The following is a 21,387-nucleotide window of genomic DNA, read 5'->3' on the forward strand; positions in this document are numbered from 1 at the left end:
CTGTGTGTTCCAGCCCCTCACAGGGAAAACAAACCCCACCTGGCCGATGAAGAAACATTTTGGGACCGCAATAATAAATGCTGACAAAAGAGGAATTGTTTTCAGCATTTCTGAAATCTCAGCAACTTCTTTTAGGCTTTGGTGAGGGCTGCTGGTACCAAGCGTGCTGAACATTATCCATGTGGCATCCACTTTCTCTTCCAAAGAACTGCACTGAAAAACTTACTTCAAACTGTCTATCAGGCCATAAACCCTCCCCTCTCACACCATCTTTATGAAGGAAGTAAAAAAAAAGTATCAGAAGAGGACTCACTGCCAGCTTTATTTTAATAAGGTCAGTCCTTTAAAAGGTATCCAAAATTCACTCTTTTTCATTCATTCTTTTATTTTTAGTGCTATAAAGTTTTAATAATAGGCAATAAATGAAACAGTTCCATTGTCTGAAAAATGAAAAAAGATGTACGAGCTATCTGTGCACCTCCATAATCCATACCATATGGCCGACCTCACCATTCCTGCTGCACGCAGGATCCAGGTCATCGTTTCATTGTTCACTGGGGAAGCCAAACTACTGGCTTCAAGCGCCTTCCTGGCTCTCTTATCCTAGACAAAAGCTCAAAGAGCATTTCCAACACGAACAACTTTTATTCACCTCGGCTGCCCACATCTGAAAGGAAAGTGCTGTTGCTTGCCTTCAGCTTAAGGGTTTTTCTTCCATCACTCTGCTGGGTTTCCTGACTGTTGTCCGTTCTGGCTTCCTCCTGGATAAGGAGCTCCCACAAGCATCCCACGGTCAAATGAACTCTACTCAGGCTCCAAAAAAATAGGCTGTGTGGCATTAAACCTGCACCCTCACCACCCAAACACTGGGCTAGCTGAGCTCCATATCTCAAAAACCCTGGTTCTCAAACACTTGAAGCTGAGGAGAGCAAACAAGTAATACATGCCTCGTACGTACATGACTGGGCATGCTTTCACCACCAGGACCACTTCTTTTGGTTCACTTTTACAGATGCTTCACGTGCTTTTGCAGGTAAAGCGAACAGGGACCAAAAATTACATAGAGGGAATCTCTAATAAGCAGGAACTAAGACTCAGCCTCCTAAGACAGGCTCACCCGCTCAGCCGCCAAGGCTAACGGGTATATCGCTGAACACCGTTAGTTCACCCAGTCTGAGCGCTCATAGACTGCAAAACAGCATCCAGCTGCTGCACTGTTTCCATCCTTCCCTCCAAAATAACTCAGTGCTCCTTCTCCCAGCGCAAGGGCTGAGGCAGGCAGCTGTGCAGGGAGACAAGCACGCGAACAACTGAAGGAGATCCAAGAAGGGAGCCATAAAAAGATCACTCCCCCGGCTGGGTACAGGCAGTTACATCATGACGGGGTGTCCCCAGAGCAGCAGGGTTTCAGCAGTCTCTCATACTAAGGGAGACCAGTCACAAGGCACCATACTGGAAGGCTGTGAGCGGATGGAAGTGAAAGATTTAAAATGGAAATCAGTTTTAAAAACAACAGTCAACTCTGTAATTTCTGCAGTGGGCAACAACAGCGAAACAATATCAGAATAAGTGAAAGAAAAGCATCCAACTCCATTTCATGGAAAAGCCTCAACCCAAAGCAGAAAGGAAACGTCCTAGGGAAGAAGTGACCTAAGAGTTCCTCTTCTCCCACCATGCTGATTTTTCCAGTGGTTTGGGTGGGTTTTTTTCCCCTACATCATTTGCTGGCAAACTCTAACCATAGCTCTCACTCAGTATCCCTGTGTCACTGAGATACGATACCCTGCAGCAGCCTCAGACATACTGTGGCCCCTGCTGCTGCCACACCTTTTTTTTTCTTTTTTTTTTTTTAAGACCCTATACAAAAACCCTCTTGGACATATACTACACTTGCCTGCTTTGCAAATGCCCCCTTTTTCAAATTACCCTGTTTCTTTCTCAAAGGAGTCTTACGTTTCCATTGGGAAGTTCCCCAGCTACAGGCACTGCAGCTGACCAAAGTTGGGAGGATGTGGGAAGCCACGGAGCATCCCGATTGTCACTCCAGTTGACCAGTGATCCTGATGAGATTACAAGTTCACAAGGGGAAGAGAAACCAGTGTCCCATTTGGAGAGTCCTTGCCTCACACGGCTTGGACCCTAATGCCTTTTGCCCTCTGCGTGTATGTCTATGTGCGTGTCCTTTCAAAGGGAGCAGCTGAGCCTTGGAGTGTCCTCCGCTCGTTGACAACAGCAGTGCAACCTTAGCCAGACCACTGCTTGTGAGGCAGGCGCCTGACTGCTATATATGCTTGCAAATACCTTTGCCTGTTTTTTTCTTCCTAAAGCCTCAGGCTGCTCTCTTTGATGTGTAATACCTTAAAGATTTTAATTCCTCTTTACATCAGCAGAGAGCCTTACTGAGCCCTCCCCACAGCTGCAGCCGTGTAGCAATTTCCTGCCCTTTCTTAAATCAATGAGCTACAAAGATCAGTAATTCCCAACCTTTTCAGGAAACTGTCTAAATTCACTGGGCTAGGACCTTATTAATGCCTTCCATGTTAATCTAGCCCACCATGTACCTGGAACTGCATCAATCCCTCCTCTAAGCCCAGCCTCCAGTGCAGCTGTATCTCTGCACACAGGGAAGACCTTGTACCCAGGGCACATACTAATTCCCCCACGCAGGAGAGAAGAGTCAAAGTCACATATGCCTCAAGTATCACTAACACGTATAACCAGCGCTTACGGTGGGGGTTAAATAAGGGTGATAACATCTTTTTTGCATAGCTACAGTAAGATGAGAACAGAGGAGCCAAGCTAGGAAGTCGCTAGGTCAGTAAGATGTCTTTGTGATCACAGAGAGTGTAGCATCTGAACAGGTGATGGGAAAGACAGGGCAGATGCCTGTTTGCTGAACACTTCCCATACCAACCCACGAACGAGGTCACGGTCCTGGGGAACACACACATGAGAGGAGCACGCAAGTAAAACCTGAATTACAGTGCCCATGGGGACAGCAAACAAGGGCTATGCATGCAGCTTTCACTCTGGTCTGCACACTCAGAGCCTTGCTTTACAACCCTAGGGCTCTTGTAACATAGTCAGATATGTCTAATTCTATAAGTAATTTCATGTTTAAAGCCTTTATCACACTGATTTAAAGGATACCTGTGTCATTTAGATCTAAAACATTTAGATCTGCTGCACACTCTGCCGGATTCATGAATGGCAGAAAAAGTTGGAACTTTTTGTTTGGACTTTCTTGTTCCTTTTTGATAAGTCTGTAGTGTTTTTTACTAATAAAAAAGGGAGTTTTTATTAGAGTTCCTGTTTTACTATTGTGTTGTTAAAATTCAACCTATTCTAAATAATGTTCAAGGTGTTGTACTTAACCTTTTCATTAAAATCCTGGCAAAATTAAGCCACACAGTCAAAGTGAAAGAATTTGACATCACTGGAGAAAAACTGTAATTGTTTGAAACTAGAATATCTTTGCACTTTTATGCTGCAAACCTATCAGAAACTCTATTTTTCCTTTAATGTAAAACAAGCATTTGTGCTCCAATTTTTGGAACTTCCTGTGAAAATTAAAATTACAAAATGTGCTTCTGCCAGCTCTGCTTATAGCAAAGTACGTCAAGGTCCCCTTGCCTACAACTTCCACTACTTTGCAGAGCGTTAGCCTGTGACCAGTTAGCCTGTTTTACAATCTGCAGTCCTCCATTTTTGTCTCTCTGTTCTTCATTTTAGTGACATTTTTTTTTTTTTTAAACTGAAGGATCTTGACAAGTTCATCTATTTTACCTAATTCGTTGGATACCATGGCACTATATCAGTAATACATGAACAGTTTACTATCAACTATCAGAGATGCTAAAGAACATCTCAAATATGTTTCTCAACAACAAATGGAAAAGCTCAGAGGAACATGCAAATAATAGAGATGAGCATAAATAAATTAATCATCCAGCAGGAAAAAAACAGAAACAGCAAAACATATATACAGAAAGAAAGAAGCCTTGAAAGCAGTGGTAACAGAAGGGGTACTAAGGTAGCAGTGAACAGGAAATTAAACATACGATAGCAAAAAAACAGTCACAGAAAATGTTGTCAAGCAGGAAAGCGATAAGCTGCCTTTACTGTTACGCTGCCTAAGAATATCTAAGCCCCACTGTCAGGGTTTGGGTCAGGATCCAGGCACAAGTAGGAGCAGCGCTGGAGGAGACTTCTGAATAGAAACGGGGTCAGTCTAGCTGGCTAACCGGGAAAGGTTTCCTCAGGAAGCCGTCATTATACGTTAGAACTGTTTAGGCAAAGTAAAACAGTCCTAATTCCTCTAAGAACTACTCAACAGCAAACTCCTGTAAAAATTAATCAGGATCACAAAACGCCTTCCTCGGCCTTAGACGAGTGCCCTGTGCACTGATCAGAGCACAGAGTGAAGAGATCGGTGAGGAAACACAAACAAGCCCCTATTACCTGTTTCTCCCAGAATCTCTGAAACCTTTAGCGAAGGGGTTTCTGTCAATTTTTAATCTGGTGATCTATAAAGGAAGAAAAAGAGAATTAGTTTTCTCTCCAATTTTATTTCAACAAATAAAAACTACTGATGATTACCCCTCTTGCCCAAACCACCTGTTCGATGACCTTTCCTACTTATTTCCCCAGACTTATATTGAAGTTGCCCTCCTGTTAGCCATGAACGGATTCTCTGCTCAGCACATGAGCGGTGCCAGCGGCAGACACCTGGCAGCATCAGGACACCTGGTGCAGCGCTGGGGCTGAGAAGCTGTTCCCGAAGAAGGACACCTTGGATCCAGCAGCAAAACCCCCGGAGCTATAACTTATCAGCAGCCGTGCGGGTCGGGAGGCAGGCATACTGCTCGGGTTTGGCCGGTGCCTGAGTTATCCCAGCCTCAGCACTCCAGATATCCAGCAGCTGGATGCACTCATGGACCTTCAAACAATGCGAAGGAGAAAAAGCCAAGCCAAGCACGGGCTACAGCCTCTGCAGATGGCAGCTGGCCACCCGGTCACATCCACAAGGTGCTGCTGTTCTGGTCAGCATCTGGGTGGCCCTTCAAGGGGTTTCTGATCTGGAAATCTTTTTTTTTTTTTTTCCTTCCCCCTCCTCTAAACAAAGAGGACAACAGCTGGGCTGAATGCTTTGGGGGAATCTTCCTTCCTGCTTTATTTTTAGGCATAATTCCATCTTGGAAAATAATTTTAACCTTGCAGCCCGTGATATCATACTACCTGTTGGCTATTCCCCAACTTGGTGCAGCGCAAGAACTTCCCTCTGCCAGTCTCACCTTGCCCCAGAGACCCTGTCTCTGGAGTGAAATGAGAGCAAGATCTCCAGGTCCTATCAAATTTGAGGTGGTTTTGCTAAAACCGCTCAAAAGGGACTAGTTTAATGCAGCCTGATCTGTAGCGGATTTGCAGGTGTTTTGCTTCTGTCAGAATCAAGCCCTTACTCTGGATATTAACCTCAGATCTGGAATGCAGCTCCTATTTTTGCAGAAGCTTAATTTGTGAACTTAATTTCCGTTAGCCTGACTTTGCAGCTGTCCTGGGACTTGTGTGTACAGAGACAGATACGTTCTGTGTAGGATGGAATTACAGCAGAGGGAATCCCTGTGGTGGATTTGCTAACATTTTACAATTGTTTCCAGAGATGCTTCTCCCAGTAAGGCAAAGTTTTACAGCCACTGGAGGGCATGCAGGCAGATTCAAGGGATTTATATTTATTTTTAATGAAAAGGTTTCTCCAACCTACTTGAATCTCCTTTACTGGTATTATAAAAATGCCCACCACACACCACACCCAACTGTTTTTTGACAAAACCCCCAAATGTTTGGAATTCAGGGACAGGAAGAAATTCCAGTGCTTCTTTACAGTGAGGTGGCTTCCAGTGCCAGTGCCTGACAGAGACCCCTCCCTTGGCACGTCCCTTACCTGTGTAATTAAGCCTTATAGCTCTGGTCATTAGGGAAGAATGACAGGCTTGTTTCCTGCCGATTTCTTCTCCTTTCTCTACCCGCTTTCCATGTCTGGTCTACAGTTAGAAGTTTGTCAAGTATATGCATTTGGGCAAGGGGGTCAGGAGATTTCCAGTGCTGCCAGGACAGCAAACCCCCTGTTGCACTGTAATATTTTTTTCTGCTGGAATAGTTGATCCATTTTGGATCCTGATTTAAGTCAATTCAAAGGCACTCAGTCTTGTCCAAATCATACTGAGAAAGAAGTTAGGAGCGGGTATCCGTCATGGGAGCACTGTCAGCATGTGTGCTCTCTCTTGTATGTTGCAAAATACTAAATTCACTACATTGTTATAATTCACAGTTATTAAAAATTGGCTAAGTATTACAATCTTCCCTAAGCTGATTTGACATGGGTCTGTCCCTCAGTCCAAGAATACTAAATATAATGATGTCCACTGAGTTCATGAAGTCATTCTCCAGAAGCACAGATGTTATCATGAAAAAAATATTTACTTCACTGTTTCTGATTCTAGACTCCACTGTAATTTATGGCAGAAATTTGAATAACCTATTTCCCTAACTGGCTTGATAACAGACTGTTTTTCTTCCAAGCCAACTTGTACTCTCGTTCTAGCTTGTAACAGTACCTCGTGCTCTCTAAGCGGACACAGTATTAACACAGCAAAAAGTTTCACCAACTCAGATTCTGTTTCACACGGCTGGGAAAAATTCCCTGACACAGCCCTTCTAATGCCATCACAGCCCCCACCCCAGGAAGGAGGAGAAGGGGAGGAAAGGGAACCGGGATGTGCACAGCACCTCTCACCTGAGAATAAAATCGGGAGTAGGTGTGCAGGACTGAGAGAAGAGGAGCACACAGAGCCCACGCGTGACAGCGGGGGTGGGAAGGCTAATGGGAATCCCTGAGGCAGGGGTAGCTGGCAGGTCGGCGAAACGTAAGGAGCCTACAAGGGGAATGGGTGGCTATAAGGAGCTCTCAGTGGGTGCAATGAACATGCCCACAGAAGCGATGAATCTGGCCACCTCAGAGACCAGGACATCACCTTTCACTGGCCACTGAAGAAGAAAGGGGAGCAAACGTGTGTAATACACAGCGAGGCCTTTCCAAATCTCCTTTCTTTGCTGGTGTCTCAAGTGCTTACATTCTCAAACACTCATGTTTGCCTAGCAATTAATTTCCTCTTAAACATATCATATCTCTGGGGAAAATGGGGGTAGACCGGGAATTCTGTAATCAAACACTACTGTGCGCTGAGGTTACATTTCTTAGTGCCATGAAGTCTAGTTCAAAAAAAAGGGCAGATCAGTAACAAAGTCAAAGTCTCTACAGATAGGATCCCACTGGCACAACATCTTTTCCTTATGATATCTGGAGCCAATAGTAACAGTCTCCCCCGGGAATGTGCAAGATCTGAATCAAATGTGATTTATGCATGAGATTTTCAGTTCATATGCAATACACGGACAGCTGCTGCTTATGTTCAAAGGCTTCTTTTGTCAGCAAACCAGTGAGATTGTGCTTCTCTAAAACTTTTCCCCTCATCGCTATAAAAAACCCAAAACAACTATGTGTTTTCTCTCTCAGATAGCAGATCTAGACTAGCTGTACTGCCTTAAAATTACGGTGGGGACAGGACACTGTAGTTTGTACTATAAGGCAGCAAGTACATGTGAACACAATACAACCCTTTATGGTTGATCTCACCTATTTCACGGTAAAACCTGCAGGCACCTGATCTGCAAGGTGGTCTTCTGGCCAGATGCCTCATGTCTACACACTACCCCACAGTAAGCAGTTTCTTTTTGTGCAGAAAAAAAGCCAGAGAGGCTGTAAAGAGTACACTTTTCTTGAGCTACATTTCTTAGAGAAGTTAAAAGTCTCAAACACAAAGAGGAGGCTGATATTTTTACGAACACGCAACATAAAAGTACCCTGAAGGCACCCAGCTTTACCTGTTGATTTTGGTAGGCTGTCACTGTGGTGAAGACAGTCTCAGGGAAGTTGAAGGTTTTCACCCCATCTCCTGAAGGAACTGGCTTTGTAGGAGAGAGATCACTGCTGAAATCCTTGCGGATGACATGAACACGGGGCTGGTATTTATGCATTGAATGTAAGATTATCTGAAGACAAAACAAAAGGAGAAGGATATTTTAAAGGTTGGGTTTTTTCCAAATATTCTACACTACATCCAGATGTACAAGGAAGCAGGGATGGAGTAAGGGCTAATATGAAGACAATTACCCTTTCCTTACAAACATGTATGCAGTGAAGTTTGTGCTATGTGCAGAGAGAAAGGGGCTTTATTGCTTTATAGGGTCAGGCAGCATTTTGAGAAAAAGCACTGAAGTAGAGGGAAAAGTTCCATAACTCTGGAAAGTGGCTACAGACACATGTGCCCAGCAGGACACAGGAGCATGGAAGCAGCAGCACCCTTTCAAGTCTGATGGGAGCAAGGTGAGGGCAGCAGGCACCAGGATTAGCTTCAGACTTACGTGGCCTTGATCATCAAGCTCGTTGTTGGTCAGCTTGAGCTTGTCAAAACTGACCACCTGCCTCATCCAGGTGTCTCCAGAAGCCAGCGAGTCAGGGTGGATGTAAACCCTGGGGGGCACCGGGGAATCAGCATTGCCAGCCACCATCCACTTGGAGCTGTGATACACGTACCTAGAAGAGGAAGGGTAGGTGGCTAAGGGAAGCTGTCACTCACTCACCAGAGGAACATTTCCAGGGCTCCCCCTCCCCTGCCACCCTACCGCACGCACCCCAAGCTCTCATTTGCAGTCAGGGGAGAATGTGCTTTATTGCAACCTCCTACCTTCTAAATGAAAGCCAGATTACCCCTGAGCCACTTGTTCAGGCTTGATTCCTTATTAAAACCACCTTTGCAGTTATTTTCCCTGTAAAACTCTGCCACATGTGCCTTCTCAACACTTTAACCCCCTCTGAGCCAGTGTAAGAGGCTAGAAAATACAAAGCCCTCTCTGAAAATATTAATAAATGCCCTGTAATTTCCGGAAATCTGCACTGGCTGCCATGCCAGACTGTGCAAAACATGTGTCTTCACCCAGAAAGGCAAAATCCAATGGATACCACCCAAACAAGTGATAAAACAGAATATCTGGTTTGAAATGCTGCAAAATAGGAAATTCCATACAATATTACAGAAGTTGGGATTAGAGGAAAAAGAATTTTTGTGTTCCTGGTTTTTTGTGATCTTTTGTGTTCCTGATCTAGCCGTGCTATATATATCATAAATTTCTCTACCGTAGCTTTGCCTAGACACGTTTTTTTCTTTCTGCCTCATGGTTCCTTCAGCCTAAGGCATTTCACAAACAGTCCTGCTAACACCTCGGAGTTCTGCCCCGGGCTGCCCCGCACTGGGTCTCTGCTCAGCTCTGCTAAGCTGTTTCAGTCCTTACCTACAAACAGTGACTCATTTCCTGTATTTTCACAAGAAATGCAGAAAACAAAAAAATAAAATATCTATTCCTTTCACTGCTAGTTTGCTCTATGTGCCTGCACAAGCTAACAAGGGCAGAAACAAAGTGTAAGACAACATACCTATTTTTGACATTAATGCTGTCAGAACCACTCAAAGAAAGGGGGAAAACATCTGGGTGAGTATCAGACACTACCTTGATACTTCCCAGGAAAAGCATTTTCCTGAGAAACGGTCTGTGCAATCTGAGAGCAAAAATGTAATATTTAGCATTTGGAGCAGAGGATTAGTTCTTGAATCCTCAAAAAGTGGTGCAGTCAAGACTGTTTGGGGAAAAGACTTGCTCTCAGGGGTCTCTTTAATGAGTATAAATAAATCACCTCTGTCTGGATAGTTTTCTGGGATGCAGAGGAGCATGAATTTTCCAGAGTACTTTTTTAGGATCGGAAGCCCGTTAATACCAGAGAAATTTCTCCTTCCTGTCTCTCAGCTCAGGGGTGGAGATTCACCAGAGGGTTCCTCAATGGCTCCACACTGGAGGTCAGGGCCCATATTCCCTGAGGCTGCTGTGCTAGACAGTGAATGCTTTTAAAATAAAAATCACCCAATTCAGTTCAGGCCAGACCTGAGGTGCTCAGCTTAGTTCAGCTGCTACTGGCCCATTCCCTTCTCACCGAAGTAGTTTTGGAGGCTCCAGACCCCCCACTGATAACTGCAGTCGTCAAGTCCCTCCGACAGTTGCTGCTAACCCTGTCAGCTGTGAAATGCCTGCTGGGGACCTCCCCAACCAAAAACTGCTATTTGAGAAGAGCAAGATTTCAGTCCAAAAAGTACGAGAGTGTATATTAAACCTCTGCGTGTGTGTCTCATGATCCTGCTCAAATCAGCTGTGTTGGTGTACATCAGCACAGTCTCCTCCAGCATAACTTCGCAGCGGTGCACAATGGCATGTGTCCTTCCTAGGCTGTCACCGACAGAGAGCTCTTGCAAGGTAACTACCCCTGCACCTAAAAAGCTTACCTGTATCTCTTGTTATCCACAGGCACAATGTCCATGGCAATATAATACTGCTGATGGGGATCCAAGCCTGTAATTTTCACTCTCATGGCTGGAAACATTCTCCTAGGAAAAGTAAAGTAGAAATAAGGGGGGGGGGAAATGGTGAATAAGGAGGCTGAAGGCGCTCCTTAGACCCCTCTCTGACACCAGGAGCATGCAACTTTTCACAGCCCAGTTCTTGGTGTGACTCCACTGGGCCTGGTGTGGGTAGAAAACTGTGCTGGCAGTGGTTTGAACCTTCAAATTCTTCCCACTTAAGAAAAGGAGTAGCAGAATAACAACCTGTGGGTAACAATAAAACACTCCCAGCTTGAGCACTCTGTCTGTTCCCAGCTCCTAGCAGATCGTTCTGCTACGTTCCACACAAATTCTCTTCTCTAGGCACTTCAGGGATGGGCAGTGTACCTTCTTCCTGCTCTTTTCCCTGCTGGTTGTCCATCTATAATTGTTCCTTCATATTCCATTAAATGTAAGATGACTTTAATTCTCTTTTTTGAGAAAATCCCATTTCAGTATAGAGTTTGATGGTACTGGGGTAACATTTAAACCAAATCCATCACCCTGAAAGATCCTCTCACTCTTACATTTATTGTTATTTAAGAATAAATGTCCCTCAAATTAATCTGCTTATTCGGCATATATTTCACATTGAACAGAAACACTAGCATTATGGTCATGGTTTTCTTGAAGTCCTGGTAGTATTTTGCACAACCTTTTTAATAAGTCTTGTCTTTTCTACATCATATGTCCAGATCTGCCTTAGGCTCCTGATAGGCAAGTTATGAAACTCTGCACCAGCAAGAACCAGTTCCCAGCCTGGCTGTTCTTCCCTGAGCACCAGTTCAGCTCTGCTGCATGCTACTCACTGCTCTGGAGGTGTTGGTAGCTGCGCAATTATTTCAGAACAGAGCAGCTCAGAACAATTTTAAGCCCAAAGCATGTCAGTGTCAGTGTGGCTATGGCATAATTTCTCCTTCTTAAAAATGTTCTGGTTTGTCCACTGCTTCTAGGGGCCATCCCTATACCATCACAACACTTTACTTTCTGTTTAGTGAGGAGCAGTGCAATGTCAAGGAAGGTTTAGATCTCCTCCCAGCATTTCTGTTTCTCAACATATTACCAGTGGGCACAGCCTGGAGAAGGGAGAAAAGAGGAAAGCTTACACCAGTGTCTCCAAACGTCTGAAACTTTGCACTGAGGGGATGCAACCATGAGAAACTACTTTAACCTTTCCCATTCAGACCCCATACACCTACTTGCAGCATGGGAAGGAGGAGGCTGGTGCTCAGCCCTCGCCCTACTCACAGCTCTTCCACTTCAGGACACTGAGAAGGAAAGTTCTGACCTATTAGTAACAGCATCTGCCTTGGAAAAGGGCCGTTGTCATGCGGGGCGGGGAGAGCACCCTGCCACAGCCGCCAGAGCACAGCTCACCCGACTCATGAGACAGAAAACTGCCAGAACAACTGGCTGCAGAAACCCTTCAAGTAGAGAGCAGATTTGTGCAACTGCTGGTGTGAGTTTGCTAGCTGAATGATTTGGGGGGGGAAAGGGAATAACGGATTAGTCTTCGGTGGCTTGAGGGCATTACCTTGTTTCTACCACAATGGCTCATTAAATCTGCCAAGCCAAATGGGTGCAGGATGTGGCATTTTACAGTCCAGCTCCCCTTAATTGGAGAGAGGTGGCTTGGGAGCAGCTTAAGAGGTAGGTCATGTTTCAGAGGGTTGATGAGAAACGCAGGATTAAATCTGAGTCTCTTTGGGTCAAAGTCTGCGCACTGTATCAGGAAAATTGGATGCTGTGTGTCCCAAGAAGCTCTCTCCAAATCTGCAGCCCCACGTAAAGTTGCAGTACAGCCTGTGGGGTTGTTTGCTTATGAAATTCCTTGTAAAAGATTACCGCAGCCCGTTCAGCAGGCTTAGAGGCTAATCTCTAAAATGATCGGAGAGAGCTCGGCTGATCCCACTGCTTTCTCTAAGGTTTAAGTGTACTTTTACAGTTTGGTAAATTATTACTGGTTTTCTTTTTCTGTGGGTGTAGAAGTAACTCCACTTTCTTCGCCGTAAGGATGTGGCCTGGAACTGTCACAGCAGGTCTCCAGCAGCGCTGCTGCCTGGAAAGGGGGGAATGACAAAGGCAGAGGCGGGCAGCGGCGCCTGAGGCGTGTACGCAGGCATAACCCCCGTAAAGTCCCCGTGCCCTGCGTCTCCTCTTGGCTGGCTCCTGGCCCCCCGCGAGGCACCAGCCCTCCAGAAGATGGGAGGCTCAAAGGTCTGGAAGGAATTCGGGCCGTGTGAATATGGCTGTGTTAATAAGCAATCCAGAAGCTTGCATCTAGAAAGGTATCAGCTAGCTTTATAGCCAACATCCACAGACACGACAGCCGCCCTGTTTTCACAGGGAACATGTGATGACATCTGATATATTTTAGGAGGAGGTTTTATATCAGCAGCAGTTTGGGATGATCAAGTTATTTATATGTTAGCTTTAGCGCTCAGCAGGAAAGCAGTCTTCCTAAACTTAGACTGTGAACTTACACACGGTAACCTTTTAGAGGAAATATAATGTGATATGAAACAAATTATCGCAATTATTTTAGGACCACTTAGAAGTGTTTTCAAAAGCATTTTTGTAACAACCATGCGCTTCAGTCTACTCAGTTCCTGTCTCCTTCCGTGGTGAGAATGAGGTTTATGAAACTCTGAATATGAAGAAATTTAATGACAGATAAAAAACCCTAAAACTTGATTAAAATACTATTTGCCAGCACAGTAGTGCACTGATATTAAGAACCATGTTTGGAAACTTTCAGCAACAGAAATAAGCAGTTAGATTGTGGCAGCCAGCATTATTTTCTTTTGCCGTTGTTTAAAATTTTCATTTAAGACAAAAACACACTTCAATTTTCCTTTGTGAAAACTGTTCAAAGAAGGAGGATCACAGGTATATCCCAAAAGTGGATTTTTTTTTCAGTAGCATAAAGCTTCTGTTTCTAACCCTTAAGAGTCTCAAGGTGCCAACCCTCATTCCCGCCCCTTGAACCAGCACACGTGAGGCTTGTGTCAAGTTGGATTTGTCTTCAAAATTGGCCTGCTCCGAGTGGAGGCATGGGCCAGATGACCTCCAAGGATCCCTTCGCACATAAATTCATTCGGTTTCACAGCTTAGTTTTAGAGATGGCAATTCCCCATTAGAGGATAAGAAACTAAAAGGTACCTGGTAGAAACATTCGTCTCAAAACACCGATGCAATTCCTTGAAGCTCTTCAGACATTGGAAATGCAGTTTAGTGAGCAGAACTCACATGAGAGTTTAAAAGGACTGACATAGTTTATTGTATAGTTTTCATGACTGTTCAGTGTAGTGATTTATACACTGTGTAAACAACTTAATATTAAATTTGCTTAAGGGTGACATCTGCTAAATGCAAATCCTAAAATGAAAGGATGTGCTCCTAAATTGTAGAAAAATGTATCTATTGACAGTGACAGAGTAGTCAGTAGATATTTCCCAGTCATATAGAAGTCTGATTGAAAAACTCTGCAAAATAAACTGATTTAGGTTTGCAGATTAAGTGCGCACGGTGTTTACAAAGTGCTTGAGTTTACAGGGCAGCCTGAAGTTACCGTTGCTATTTTATACCTCATCTTTCCTTGCATTTAAGGCTGGTGTCAAATGTTTATTTCTTTATAAAAACAAACCTAGGAGGAGTTAAAGAAGGTAAAGCAAGACAAGACAAGGCAAGGGAGGAATGCCTTTGTTTCCCTCTGCAGCATGGGATCATGTAGAGGAGAAGTGTGTTGAGAGGAAAGGCTGAGGGCAGGGTTTGGGATCAAAAGGTTTTGTTTATGAGGGTGAGGGAGCCCAGCAGATCTTCTAAGTAGCTCCCAAAGGGGACATTTTTATGGAAGCTGGAGAAAGCTTATCTGGCCCACTGGGCCAGGACCCCTGGCCAGCAGTTTGGCAGCTTTAGCCTGCCAGCCCTTGCTCTGAAAAGTCCTCTCCATGGCCCCTTCAGCATCAACAAAGCTTCCCAACAAAATCTCTGTTGCTGGCTAGCTGAAGAGCACTGTGGGGCACGCCCTTCCTTCCACTGGAAATGAAAAAACCCCAAAACATTTGGTAATGTAAACAGCCCCAAGTACACATTTCCAACAACTCAGACTCATGGCTTCATGGAGGCAAAGAAACCCCAGACAAAATACCATTTAACCTATGAGGAGGCACAGAGGAGATGAGAGAGGACCAGGTCACCTGCTCCCCTCGCTGCGGTCTTCTTCCACTCTTGCCACTGAGCCCAGCCTCAGCACAGGTTTGAGCCATCCCGCAGTACAGATACCTATGATATGACAGGTGAGATCTTTTCCCTCACTGCTGAGATGAGATCCTGGCTCTGCAGCAGGCAAAGCCTGGGTTCCCAGAGGAATACCTCCTGGCTGGTTGCACTGGTGTAACCAACTCCATAAAGAGCAGGCAGCGCTTCCCTTCCCGAGCAGGACTCCAGGAGCTCCTGCTAGTGCATCCCCCCATAATAAGTGCAGATTGCGTTCCTCTTGGGGCAGCACTTCTATGCAGCAGCTAAGGAACAGTTACCCCCCCCAGCTCAGGTGACTGTGGACTTCAGCTAGGTGTTGTAGGGGTGTGGGGTGGGATTCACATTCCTCTGCTGATGTCGCTAGGGTATGTATATGATCAACATTGGTGAAGGACAGTAGAGAAAAAGGGCTAAAGATGTTTAGGGGACTAGTCACTTACATCGGTATGACCTGGGTCTTAAATTTGATTTCTTTTCTTTTGTACAGAGTCTAAGACTGCCTTTCAAAGAAAAAGGCGATAAGGGTGATTGCAGATTTGAATGCACTGCAGCTGAAGAAAGCAATTTGCATCTTTTGTACACAGAACAAAGGACTCTTGTAATAAGTATTAAATTCTGAATAACGATGTTCTGATGGAAAAGGAGAAAGGAAAAGTTCTAAGAGGACTGAAGTAGGTTTATGGAAACAGTCAAAAAAGACATCTATAAATACAGCATCAAGAAAAGTAAAAAAACAAAGCAGAATTAAATGTGAGTGGGAGCAGGACTCTGAAAGTTAAAAAGTGTAGTAGTCCTGATGTAGGCAGGATATAGCTCCAGAAATATGATTGAAATGAGAACGTAGGCTAGAAACTAGCATTACACAGCAAGAGCAGAGAGACATTGTGGGGTCAGGCAGGAACCAAGCAGTGCCTTAGGAGTCACAGAAAATTAAGGAGCAGCTGCAGTTATAGGCAACTGAGTCTGTAATTATAAGAGCTTTCAAAACAAGAAGGTCTTGGAGAACTCAAACAGGGTTTCCAAAGAGAAAGCAACAAGAAGAGCAAAATCTTCCCTGGGGAAAGAAGAAGCTGCGAATTACACTGCGCGTCTCTCTCAATTTCAGCAAGTAGCAGGAAATCTTCAGGAAATAACACCAGCTCTATTTTTGCCAGAAATCATACAATCTAATCTATGGGATGCACATCATATATCATGCATACCATATGGAGAAACAGGACTGCTGGACTCAGCTTTCACCCATCTCAGAGACATCCTCCCTGAAAGAAAAATGTTTAACCTCTCAGAGGTTTAACCTGAGAGGTTAAACATTTAATTTGTAAATTTTATCATATCTGTAAGGACCATCACCAATAAACAAATGTACTACCTAAATAAACTGCTCAACTCTTCATTATGCTTTGCAATGGTTAGCCTACAAATGTAGTCAGCAGGAAAAAAAAATTCCTTCCAATATTGTCAACATCACTTCTGCAGACGAACATCATCAAGCAGAAAAAAATTCATATATTAAGTTGCTATACAGATTTTCTTTGGGCAGCCAGTGATAAGCCAGTTGGCCATCAGGATTCAGGTAATGACAAGCATCTCCTTTCAGGGAGAAAGAATATTATTTAGGATTGTAAAGAATATATGATTTGCACAGTAAGCTGTGATTCTGCATTGTGATAGGTGATCTTTCGTAAGTGGAAAAATCATCAAGACTGGAGCTTGCAAAGGCACTTGAGAATGCTATTAATGGTGTTAAAGAAAACAATCTTGGAAAGAGGAATGTTCTTTACAGTCCTTACAGGTTTCTCTACATCTATTCCCTACCAAAAATTAACAAAATACATATTGTTCTGGACTCCTTATATAAAATTAGGGTGTCTGTCTTTCTTAGCGTGTGCTGTTGAACACCTCTGACAGCTGCATGAATAGGGAAAGAGCTATTTCACCAGAAAATGCAGAGCAAGGTTTTTTCCAGGACATAGAGACCTCTCCTCCAAAGCATGAAAACCAAAACCTTTGAGTCAAAATCTAAGAAAATCAAAACTTTTTTTTTTTTTTTTTATTTGGGGCCAGGTCAAAGCAAAGAGATAAAAATCAGGTGGGAAAAGTGAATCTAAATGTTTTGGTTTGGGGTGCTGCTTTACTAAATGGGACTCATTTTTCCTGGCATGGTGCTTCACTGCAGTTTTAGTTCAGCTGCATCAGGTACCCACACGGAAGGAACTACGTACATCTCACAACAATTCTTAATCAGCTTCCTCTTATTACTCTGTAATTAGTGACATGTATCTGTTGTTTGTTATGGTGAGACGCGATGTAAGAAGCCATGTTTGTCAGAAAGGTGATATGAATGGTGAGCTCCATGAGCCATTGCTGACATGACACATTTCAATTCATAAATGTCAGAACAATAGTTTTATAGCAAATGTGTCCAATCAACAAATAAGAGTTTATGGCTGGAAGACAACAGATGATAAATTTCAACAAAAAGTTGTTTCTTTAAAAAAAAGAAACAGTAATGTATTCAATATTGTAATTTCCTAAAAACTTCTAAGGAACTACAGAATATTTTTGCATATATGTGTCAGTCTGACCAAATTTTTCATTTTTTTAACCAATCCAAAGTATTTAATTTCATGATATCTCCCCAGAATATTTCACTGTGGTTTTCTCCATGAACCTTTCCTTCTTTGGGACCCCTGCCAATACTTTCAAGGCTTTTGTGAGAAGTTGTGTTGAACTATCTGCAAAATTGCATTGGCATTGATGTTGCAACCTTTTTGGTGACTTTAAAAAAAAAAAAAAAAAAACACCAACAAAAAAAATCAAACAAACTGTAATCAGGGTATGGCTTTTTAAGATCCCAGAGAGGTCAGCTAATTCATTCAGAAATGCATGAGCTGCTTAAGATCATCTTCATAGCACTAAGCTCTGGCATTTTAGTGTGCACTGGTGTTGGTGGGCATTGGGATATTTATGCTGCTGCTAAGTCTATCTATTCTGTGGATCATAAGAGTACTAATTATAACAATACATTATTTTGATGTGTTGAGACAGCATGGCCCAGGCACCAGCACCAGGACAACAAAGTCAGAAACGAGGAACGTGGTTCTGCCAGTGTCTTACTTAATGATGCTGGACGGATCACTTAGGTCTCAGTTTCGCCTGCGATGAAAAGGGGATAAGAATAATAATTTTGTCTGTGTCTGCTTTGACACCTCCAGAGAAAACTGTTGCACAATAGCAAGTGTTACAATTCCTGCTACTTCAGTTCTTCCCTTTGAGGCAGAAGGGCAAAAGCGGCAGCCCAGTCTGTACCGATGCAAGATGCTCCGTGTGCCCAGAGATCATACATCTCAACCCAGGAGCTAACCCTGGTAATTAATCTTCTTTGGCATTACCTGGGTTGTTTGTCCCATACAACTGTTCTCCAATTATCTGGACCTCCTGGGACTACAGAGCAATAATGCTCGCTTAGCCAGAACATGGGACAACACGCCTAGGTGCTCTGGCCCGTTCCGAGGGGGCAGACACGCCGCGCAGAGACCGGCGGGGAGCAGGGGGGTCCCGGCGGGCGGCGGGCGGGCCCTGTCCGTGGTGCTGACCCCGGCCCCGCCGGGCGGCCGGACGAGGAGCGGGGCGGGCACGCGAACGGGACTGAACAGCCCGGTCTGAGGGATCTGGAAACGTACAGCGGGCTGCGAGCTGTGCTTTGGCACACAGAGGTGGAGCCGTTTGTTACCAGCAGCCAGCAGGGAGGACCTTGCCCTTGGCTGAGTTTTTCTTTCGTAAAAATCTGGCTCTTCCTAACCTCAGCTGACATGGTATCAGTTGCAATAGCAGAGGGAAAGATGAAGCCTGCCCATTTTTTCTACAGGAAGTCATTAACATTTTATGTATTTAGAATTGCAGGAAGACATTAATTTGGTGCAAAGGTGAGTTTGAATTCCACTATATTTGAGATTAAATCGCTGGCTCATGAAGCGCTGCAGGAACTTGAAAGGCAACTCAAATGGCTCACCCCCAAATTCATAACTCATCTTAAATCCCATACAGCCAAGAGTACAATGATAATTTCCTGATTGATTTGCTCAAAGGGAAGACTGTCCTCAACAGTTCCCTGCAGCTGCCAGTTCTCCTTTGGAGCCACTGATACAAGTAGTAATATGAAACAACTTTACCTGTCTTAAGAGAGCAAATAGAGGATACAGCTGTGAAACTCTGATAGCCATTTAATTTTCCCTGTATATTTATTCCTTTGGCTTATCAAGAATAAAAAAAAAAAAAAAGAGTTTCCGTATTAATTTTTTAAATTTGTTTTGTTAGGACCTCTTTTTTTCAACTAGACAGAAAGCCAGAGATATCTTACCTGCCTGCTTTCGTGATGATCATCTCTGTCCCAATGTCATGAAATCTTTTCCAGAGGTCAGCACACTGCAGCTCTACCTGGATCTCTTCCATGGATGAAGGTGGAGGAGGCTGAGGGCCTGAGCCACCAGATGTAAGGTCAGAATGGGAGCCAAACGAGCAGGACGTCCTTTCTGCCAGCACCTCTGTGTCTGACCCAGTGCTCTGCTCCGAGTCTGCAACGTAAACACGCCAGGTAAGACACTTCAGCTCGACCTGCTGCGAGCAATAAAGGGAGGGAGGAGGAAATCCAACAAGGGAAGTGCCAAGGAATAGTACAATGGCCTTTTACATAAACACATATATATTTATGGTTTGTCATGATTTATAGCGTGATTTGGAGCTTTGGGTTTCCAACATGACATCTGGCATTTTTGTCAAGTTTTAGAAACAGCTGAAAGAAGGAACTTCAACATAAAATATAAACAGTAATAAACAATGCTTGGAATGGAGTGCAAAATACAGATTAAAAAATATACATGAAAAAAAGATTAATTCAACCTATAGTTTCAATCCAAGATTACAAGGGCTCACTGGAGAACTACATTCCATTTAATTGAATATCACCCCGCACTACTATTGAAGAGTTGGGGTTTTCTTAAACAAAACATATTTTTTTTCTTTTAATATCCTTGTCATCAAAAATAATGAGCTTTATTTATTTATTTATTATTATTCTGGCAGCACCATTTCTGAAATGTGTTTTATTAGCTGCTATAATATCTTTTTTGGAACAATGATACTTCCTGGGAAAACAACCATGCAGCTTCTGGTGACAAAAATGCTTTAGGCTACTGAAGGACAAAAAGGGGAGATAATAAACATATGGAATATGTTATCAAGGAAAGCAACTGAAGCAAACTGCAGAAAGGAGCACATGAGACAACCACCTCTCTTTACAGGGCAGAAGAAGAAGTCTGGCTCAAAAAATAAGCAAACAAACAAAAAAGTGATGTTCAACTAGTTTAACAATCCAGGTTGGCGTGTTGAGTCAGATGGCCATTTCTTTGCAAAAATACCTCATGTATATATTAGGTAGATATGCTGTATATATGGTCCTAGTGCTCATATGGTGGGGCTAAGATGGAATTTTGCAAGTAGCACTCTTATTTTGCAATAGGGTGCACAGTTACATTACATCAAAATAATTCAAAATACCTTCTGCAAAGCAATGTGTTTAAGTTTTGAACTTGATTTTTAACAAATTGGCACTAGTATTATGTAGGTGATTGACAGAGGAATAAAGTGATGTGAAACAATCAAATGGCTGGAGAAGAGCTCTGGATTTCAAAGAAGGTACGGAGACAGTGCTTTAGAGCATCCTCATTGATCACATAAGTTCAAGCATCCCAGTGAAGGAATAAACCAGCTATTTATATGTATTCTCTGCTCTTTAGGAAAGAAAGAGATCTCTGTCTGCGGGGGAGCTTAGGAGACAAAAAGTAACAATGTATGTTAAAAATGTGATTAAATCACCTCAGCTAAAATTCCTTCCATACCAAGCAAATGCCAGAAACTCTTTAATAACCCTGAGGTCATGGAGGCTGAGTCTCAGATTTACAGTGTTTCTGAGAGACTGTGTCTCCTGGAGCAGATTGCACATCAGTGCAGAGGGCTGTAGGTAGGAAGAGGCTGGGGGTGAAGATGCCACTGCAGAACCACCAGCCCCACCTCCTGCCACATTGAAACAGTGCTGGGAAATCCATACTGCTGCAGTGGCACGGACATAAACTGTGTGGCTGAGAGTGTCTGAGAAACCGCCAGCCCCAAACGCCATCAGGAAGCACTTCTCTCCTGTGAGAACCCTAGGTAATATGGCATTAGATAGTGGACATTTTGCGTGAAGGATGTTTTCAGTAAAATTTGCCAACAGTTTAGACAATCCACCAGTACAATGTGGAAATTCTGTAGGCCATCAGAAAGGTTCAGAGTGTATTGCTCCCAGTCTGTTTTGAGTATGGAGTCCTTTATGTCTCCCACTGCCTTCCCAGTTGGGCTGAAGCAATAACAGGTCCACCCCTCCAAAGGAGCAGCACAAACCTATCAACAGAGGGTTGTTGCATGGAGACCAGCACTACACCCATCACTAATAGCCGAGGCACAGGCTGGTTCTAAAGAATATGAGGGAACCTGCTGGGGTTCTGTGGCTGCGAGACAGAGAATCAGTCCGGGAGTAGAGAGGGGC

The 21,387-nt window shown here is 43.7% G+C and overlaps 1 protein-coding gene across 1 annotated transcript in view; it reads right to left on the minus strand.

The window, feature by feature from the left end:
• Positions 1 to 21,387, minus strand: part of TBX15 (T-box transcription factor 15) — a 98,250-nt gene that overhangs the window by 20,168 nt on the left and 56,695 nt on the right. The window contains exons 2-6 of the mRNA XM_056341926.1: positions 19,165 to 19,378; positions 10,449 to 10,550; positions 8,482 to 8,653; positions 7,942 to 8,109; positions 4,462 to 4,526 (exon numbers count right to left, since the gene is read on the minus strand). Of these exons, the coding sequence (XP_056197901.1) occupies positions 4,462 to 4,526; positions 7,942 to 8,109; positions 8,482 to 8,653; positions 10,449 to 10,550; positions 19,165 to 19,378 (721 nt within the window). The remainder of the gene's footprint in view (positions 1 to 4,461; positions 4,527 to 7,941; positions 8,110 to 8,481; positions 8,654 to 10,448; positions 10,551 to 19,164; positions 19,379 to 21,387) is intronic.

This window comes from Falco biarmicus, chromosome 5 (genome assembly GCF_023638135.1).
Source record: "Falco biarmicus isolate bFalBia1 chromosome 5, bFalBia1.pri, whole genome shotgun sequence".
Classification (NCBI taxonomy): domain Eukaryota; kingdom Metazoa; phylum Chordata; class Aves; order Falconiformes; family Falconidae; genus Falco; species Falco biarmicus.